At 37.8% G+C, this 7683-nt stretch overlaps 2 protein-coding genes across 7 annotated transcripts in view; both read right to left on the minus strand.

Moving 5' to 3' along the window:
* Nucleotides 1-1190, minus strand: part of LOC119067239 (peripheral plasma membrane protein CASK) — a 273427-nt gene extending 272237 nt beyond the window's left edge. For 4 of the 6 annotated variants that reach the window (XM_037170106.1, XM_037170104.1, XM_037170103.1 and 1 more), the window contains exon 1: nucleotides 154-1190. In XM_037170106.1, the coding sequence (XP_037026001.1) occupies nucleotides 154-212 (59 nt within the window). In that variant the 5' untranslated portion in view covers nucleotides 213-1190. The remainder of the gene's footprint in view (nucleotides 1-153) is intronic. The other 2 variants (XM_037170102.1, XM_037170105.1) reach the window with 2 other exon arrangements.
* A 2272-nt stretch (nucleotides 1191-3462) lies between these two features.
* LOC119067458 (nuclear pore complex protein Nup107) lies at nucleotides 3463-6568 on the minus strand. Its single transcript, XM_037170440.1, has 6 exons — nucleotides 6491-6568; nucleotides 6048-6382; nucleotides 5490-5968; nucleotides 5288-5431; nucleotides 3990-5211; nucleotides 3463-3931 (listed from the first exon to the last, which is right to left on the minus strand). The coding sequence occupies exons 2-6, from the start codon at nucleotides 6334-6336 to the stop codon at nucleotides 3570-3572; spliced, it is 2496 nt and encodes an 831-aa protein (XP_037026335.1). The 5' UTR covers nucleotides 6337-6382; nucleotides 6491-6568; the 3' UTR covers nucleotides 3463-3569.
* Between the last annotated feature and the right edge of the window lie 1115 nt (nucleotides 6569-7683).

Here is a 7683-nt window from a genome sequence, read left to right on the forward strand (position 1 = left end):
CGACTTTAATTTTCAGATTTTTGAATGAGATCGAATGTTTGAGTTAGGAAATGAAAGTGAAAATTTCTTAAGAATCACGATTGAAAGGCCTAAATGTTTGTTTTGACTATTAGGTTTGTTTAGATAATACTGACAACTTAGAAGTGTACTTACTTTCCAATGACTTCACACAGCTCATAGACCTCGTCGAATAAAACTTCGTCGTCTGCCATTGCTTCTGGAATTGTTCAATTACTTCAGTTGATTGAAAATAGTTCCGAAATCTTTCGCACCACAAACTTACTCTAAATGCACAATATTTATCAATTTGACGTCACCGATAAACAATTTCGATGTGAATATTTATTTTAGCACTCCCTTAACTACTTCAATTATTTACTTGGTCGTAAACGGATTTTTGTTGTTGCTCAAAAATCGCAAAAAATAAGAAAAAAAATAAAAAAATTAAAATCGAAAATAAATAAACTTTCAGCACTCCGCTTTTTAGTTGTAAAGTTTTATTGCACCACCTCTGCCTGTATTCTACAAAATTCCCTTTGACACTGAATCACACAGTAAAAAATATTTTTCCACGTTCCACCTGACAATTCTGACAACGAAATATATTGGAAAATATTGTAGCTAGAATTTTCCACCACTATGTTGTGTATGAGGGTTTCGTTGTGTGTGTTTGTGTGTAAGTTCTCTGTCGCTTTTCCAATGTTTTGTTTACATTCACTAATACATTTATTGAGACATCTCCACATTTATCATCATCGACGGATGGTCAATTAAATTTGTCGATTTAAATCCAGAAATTGTTGCTTGATTTATTGTATCTTTTATGCTGTCACCAAAAACAATTACAGGCGCGGCAACCCTGGGACAAGGACATACAGTTTTCCATACAATTTCCCAGTTAAAACATGGCCGTTATTAATTTCACCACCAACCACCCCCTGGAAAAGTGATGAGGAAATTCACCAAACGAACACCCTTTTTTTGATCGAGAAAAAAAATGTCTTGCACAAGTCGACAATTCAAACACTTAACATAATTAGAATAGTCACAATTTCCACTCAATTAGATCGTGAACTTTTATCCGAACCGATTATTATTGAAACTGAAACAGTAAATGGTCACGGTAAATACGAATTTTTCACGTAAACTTGAAGCGATTTCGTTTGACAACCACAAAACAAAACTGTCTTCTTCTTCAATTCTTTATTTTTAACTGTAACGGATTTTCATCGTCATATTGGTAGTAAGGTGTTTATTTGGTGGAGTGTTCACGTTATTATAAAATAGTTAAAATTCACGTCATACTTGACCATGCTGACAAATAAATGTAAGATTTTAATGTCGAACTGGGAGTAAATGTCGCAGAAAACAGACTGTTTAAAATTAACTCTCCTTGTTGTGTTAGGTAATGAAGCAAACAGAGTAAGATAAGATTTCATCCGTCCATTGTCGCTTATCACTTAAATCACTTCAAACATACATGATGACATAGATGTTGCATAAACTAAGGATCAAAATTGCACTTGAAAAATCGCATTTTTGAGGTCTATTTCGGATCTATGTTTAGTAAATCTGATCATGACCTCTTGAACATATACTGAAATACAGAAGCAGGTTTCCCTGTACTATATTCTTAATTAGAGTTTCTTAAACATCAAACCTGATCCAATCCTTTTTGAAACGGCTTTCAACAACGACGCTTTGGCTACGGTTCTCTTATATATAGCAAAATGTATAGTATTGTCATAGCACTCTAGCTCCAAGCATTAACTATCAAATATGAGATGTCAAGTTTGGAATCAATTGTATATGGTGTGTGTGTTTCAGTGGAGTACAGTAGACCTAAAGTACATCTTTTTGCTAAAGAAGTAAAATATTTTCCATTACATCAAACATCAAAAGAAGTAACAGATTTAATCGTAATCGATTTAATGAATTATTAACAAAATACCTCTAGATAACTATGAAGCCAGCTTTGCGTCCATTGCATAACTTTTGATATTTTACATTAGTAGATGTCAATACCGTTATTAGTTATACTCATTCTTGATTCGATTGTAGTGCGACTGTGCGTGAACTTTAAGACGATTGAATTTGTTTTCAATGCATTTTGACTTGTTGATGTGAAGACATTTTAAAGTATCAGTCACTCAGAGGAAATACCGGTAAATGCTAATTGACAAATTCTTGTAAATAGCCAGTAATAATATTAGATTAATGGGTAGTGGTGGGCAAATACAGCAAGTATGTCAGTTCGAATAAATGTCCAGTAAATACAGGTAATTCGACGATTTCATATATCTGTACAAAGAAAAAGGGAAAACGACAGTTATATCCGCTTCATTCGAAATGTTTTAGCGAAAGTAGAGGAGCAAATCCAAGTAATTTGGGAGTTGGCGATGAAGCAACAGCGATTTTGAGAATATTTCTAGTGTCTTACGGCTTTCTTATCTTCGAAATAGTTTTCGGGGATCCTCGATTAAAAACTTTTGGTCTTATTTTCCCTGATACCTAGCCGTTCTCCACATCACAACACCATAGAATTTCCCAGAGGCTAGAATGCAGAGTCGATTTTGCTGGTGGAATGTTTTTTCAGGGAAATGTCCCTTCTTTCCGTGAAGGCAGAATAGTAGCTTCGTGTGGTGACATTACGTATGAAATAGGATTTTCGTAGCATTCAGTAGAAGGGAAAATCATTATCAATAAAGTTCACGCCCAAAACTTGCATCAATTTACCTAGCTAGTACTTACTTCCATACTTAAAAAGAAAAAATTAATGGAATTAATGGTAAGGTAAGGGTGCCAGCGGAGTGTGTCTTAAATGCCATTAGAATCGGTAATATTTCGGTCATACCTTCCAAAGCAAAAAAACATTAGAACTCAGACGAACATCTACAACTTAGATGTTTGGCCATTTTTATTACTTCTCAGTCATTAAACTTCCTTCCAATTTTTTTTTGATATCGCCACTTACTTTCCACTTACTGAAAAAGTACTCCGTGTGAGAGACAAAATTGAAATTTTTTCAATTTTTCGCTTTGTTTACTTGATAGCTTGCTCTCTTACGGCTTTCTCACGGAACACTTTTTGTTGAGTGGAAACCATACCTAACATTTACTAGTTTGAGTAAATAATACCACCACGATTCTACCGAGCACCCAATATCGGTTGCTCTCTTCGCTAAACATTAACAATTGAACATCAGCAAATTTGTATCAGCTTCATTATTTAGTTGGACAGTGAGACGACAGTCGCTACAGCTCTCGTATGTTATTGAAATTGTGTATAAACAAATGGGATGTTTCATCATCGGAAGACATTGTCGGAAGCGTTATTTATAGGAGAGTAGATCATCAAAAATTGTCTTTCCTATTTGAAAAGAGTTGTCTATTTGCATCTTATACTGCTTCGTTCGTTTGAATCCAGAGATGCTATAACATTTCACAATTCTAATAAAAAATGTGGTCGCATAACGAAAGGAAAAATGAATTTTATTACAAAATCATGAGCTTAAGACGAGTCACAGGTCACAAAATCAACCGGCTAACATCAGAAAAAAGGAAATTATTCTAAACATCGATCGTGTATCCCCATGGATCCATTTTTGCATTCATTAGCGCCAGCGACGATTCCGAAATCTTTCCGATAAGTTCGGCCAGTTTATGTTTCGAATACACCTTGTACAGCTGTCGGCTTTCATTTGCCAGTTCGTCAGCCAACCGAACACATTCTTTATATTCGCCAGCCAAATGCAACACTTTGTGGAGCAATAGAACCACTTCTGGAATGCATAACTTGCGTAAACTTTCCAATTGGATGGATCGATGTGACCAAGAATAATGTTCATCGTCGTCGAGCATTTTCTCCGCATCCGGATCGACGAGATAGTTTTCCGGGAATTGTAGTACGGCGAATAGCAGATCACGGGCAGCTGAAATTAGAAAATATTAGCCATGGGAATCACATTGTGCGGGATTAAAACTACTGACTTTTCGTCTGGTCGATGAGATTGATGTTCCATCGTTCCAATTCCGATTTGTAGATTTGTTCCTTATGTTCAGCAGCAACTTTATCCGTGAAATTGGCGTTCGCAGCGAGCGATTGTGGCTCTTTCGGCTTACTATGGTAGAGTTTCGTCCAGTCGTTGTATCCATCGATAGCCTTCAAATACGTCTGATGGCACAAGTATTCTTTGATGCTGCATTCTTCCTTGTACGGAAGATTATCCCTTGAACCATAATTCGCTACGATTTGCTGAATCGAATCTTGCGGCACAATTTTAAACGTGTTACGGACACACTCAATTTTATTTTCTGCCAAGAACGACCGGATCATCGAATTAGCCTGCCACAACAGTTCTCCCCGTTGCTCCTGATAAAACGTTAACCATTCCAAGGCCGAAATTTTGTTTAGATCGCCTTCACCAATGTACGAACACAACTGCTTCTGTTCGTTCTCATTCAGCTGCTCGTTTCGGATACTTTCAACCGTGTAACATGTTATGGCCTGAATGTCCAATCCCACATTGTTCGCTTCCTCTAACGCCAGTTTCCTTTCGTCGGTGCCGTGAATGGTTTGCAAATATTTGGAATACAAAACCAACTGAACCTCGTTCGGAACAGCAACAGTGTAAAATGCAACCGACTGTCGTTCTCCCAATTCGATCAGACATTCAACGTATGCCTTGATAACACGATCAGCAACATCCTCGTGATGTGGTCGTCCGATTTGTCGCATAAACAAAACGACGTGGGTCAAGAAGCGTAACATTTGCGGACCAATTTTATCGGCTGATATCCACGCATCGATATGTCGCATCAATTCAGGAATATCGTCGAGAATTAGGAATTTTTGCACAATATTGACCGGATTTTCCGCCGCCACACGAATGGTGTCGGACTTATGTGCCGACAATTCTTCGAAAATTTGTTCCAATGACATCTTCCCGTTCCAGTACTTTTCCGGCATATCCAAGTGACTTTTGGTGCTACACGAACGTATTTCGCCCTCAACACGAATATCAATTTGAGTTTTCAAGTAACCCCACAGCAGATCCACCCACGACTGACCGAGTGGTAGTAAAACGGATTCCAAATGACCGCACAATATGCCGACATTGGCCCTGGTATATTCGTCCAGATTTTTGTTTTCCGCCATCATCCATGCAAGTTTTTTCCAGAGATCGCGATGGGGATTCCCTTCAACCGCCAACTGTGTACATGAATACAAAATGTTTGGTTTTAGGAGGTGGATGTGGTAATGGTGTGGATTTAGTGGGATGAATTACCTTGGTATCTGTGTTACTTTGGTCATAGTTTGGATCGTGGTGTAGTCTCCATCCTTCCAAAAGAGCAGCCCGCCACGACTGACCGCAATGAGTACACAACGATTGCGCATTTTCGATTTGTCCCTTTCGCATTTCAATTAAGATCTATTTGACGGTAGTTAATGAACGGATCGTCCGACAATCGTTAAAACCAAACACAAACCTGTTTCGACAATCTCGCTTCATCTTCCATATCCAGATCATGTAACGGCAACCGTTCTCTTATCATTGCATCTGGGTCCATGCTTTTGACGATTTCCCGCCCTCGACCGAAAAGTGGCCTGTCTTTGTTTTGCAGCTGATGCAATGTGTTCTCCCATGAAATGGTCTGATCTGTGTAAAGACCGATTTGTGGTATCTCTTTCTCGTCGGCACATTGTTCCAACCAATCGACAATCAATTGATATTCCCTCAGATTGGCATTGTTACGGTACAGATTTTCGACGATCATCTTCTCGCTACCCATCAACGGTGCATCATCGTAATCCATTGCCTCTTTCTGCGTTATCAATCTGTCTTGATACAATGCGTACAGCAGTCGCCAAGTATTTCGTTCCTGATTTAACCAGTTATATTCCTGTCGATTGGTGTGTTGACCGTGTCGTTGGAACTTTTCGATTTCGTCGATGGTATCCGAACAGGCTGTGTAACGGAGAATAGTATGAAACGTAATTCACTCGAGAGGTAAAAAATTTTGCGCGGGAAAATCATCCCAAATTACCTGCTATAAGATCCTGAACAGTTTCGAACACCTCAGAATCATTGGTGCGGCTTTGTAAAATTTCCAAAAAGTGACCATACAACGAATTGGTCTTTTGTTTTGTTGTCAACACATCCGTCGCAGTCTCGTCCATTACTGAGTGCTTGTATGATGTTGTTTCATTCGAATTGTTCAAAAATCGTCGCATATCGGATGTGGACATATTCATTGACATATCACCTTTTGGCATGCCCCGATTGTCCATGTTACGGATAAGACCGAATTTGGGAGAATCGAAGGTGCTATTCATGTTGGCTATTGACGGTTGTAAACACTTTCCACAAATGAATATTAACCTACAATCAACGGAACTGTGTTGAGTGACCAATGTACTGCGTAAAGTTGAGCTTATATTGGAATTGAATACAACTCAAAATTTTAAATAAATAAGAAAATTGTCTTACCGGCGATAACCTCTCAAATTTATTTAAGTTTGACACTCCGCGCATTCATATAGTCCAACTGACGCAATGAAAATTGACACACACATTTTGAGAGAGCAAGCGTTCACTTCGTTAGCTTAAAATTGTTTTTAGTACTGCGGAAAATGAACGCGATGGAAAATTTCAAAAATAAAAAATGAACTGCCTTTGTAAGTAGTTATTATGTAAGACTTGATTTCCACTTACCGAAAAAGTACTCCGTGTGAGAGACAAAATTGATTTTTATTTTATTTTTATTTTTCCTTTGTTTACTTAACAGCTCGATCAGTCTCACGGCTCTCACACGGAGTACTTTTTATTGAGAGGAAACCATACTTATGTTCTTCCGGTTCTTATGGATCCTTAATCAAGTTAACCATAAGTAGTTACGATTTTTGGCGTCGTAAAGATGTTGTTTATGTCCGCACTCCACAGATTTTTGTAATGTAAGGAACATTTCGAATGCAAATAAGAGCTCTACAGTTGACTGAACTTCATAGTAGCCAACAAGAGGAAATGGTGGAGCTGATGCTGATCGTCGAAGACTACATTATGTTTGAAAATGACAGCGCCACCATGGTACCTCTCAGAGTGTAACTCTTTGCTGAGAATTGCAAAGCTGTATGCTTGGGGCACCTACTACGAAAATGTATGAAACTGTTAAATTTTGTGTGTGTCATCCGCATCTGCATCAAGTATACAATCTTGGCAAATTAAAGATTTTTTTTTTGATGTCACCAACAACTTTGTAATCAACCGAAAGACATTTCATTTACCAGAGTGAAGATATTTCACATGAAAATAGAACGCAAAAAATGAAGTACAGAAAAAATAGAGGCGCCTTTAGAGGTTAACTGGGGTTTCCTATAAGCTTTGATTTTTTGGTTTCAAATGTTTTTTCTTCTTCTAACTTAGAAGTTCTAAGTTTCGTAAATATTCCACCCAGACTAAACTCGTGACATCCAATCATATCATACTTTTACTTGTACCTTTGTCATTACAGTCGTGGAAGTACAACTTGAAACGTAATTTCAATCCGAATCCATCCATAATCGACCTCATACACAAAGTGTGCGTACTTGAATATTGATTTCCCATTTAGTATGAATTGGATTGGGAAGATAATAAATCAGTAGGAAATGTGTAAATTTTACCTAAAATGTGTCCACAACTTA

This window comes from Bradysia coprophila (assembly GCF_014529535.1).
Source record: "Bradysia coprophila strain Holo2 chromosome X unlocalized genomic scaffold, BU_Bcop_v1 contig_12, whole genome shotgun sequence".
NCBI lineage: Eukaryota > Metazoa > Arthropoda > Insecta > Diptera > Sciaridae > Bradysia > Bradysia coprophila.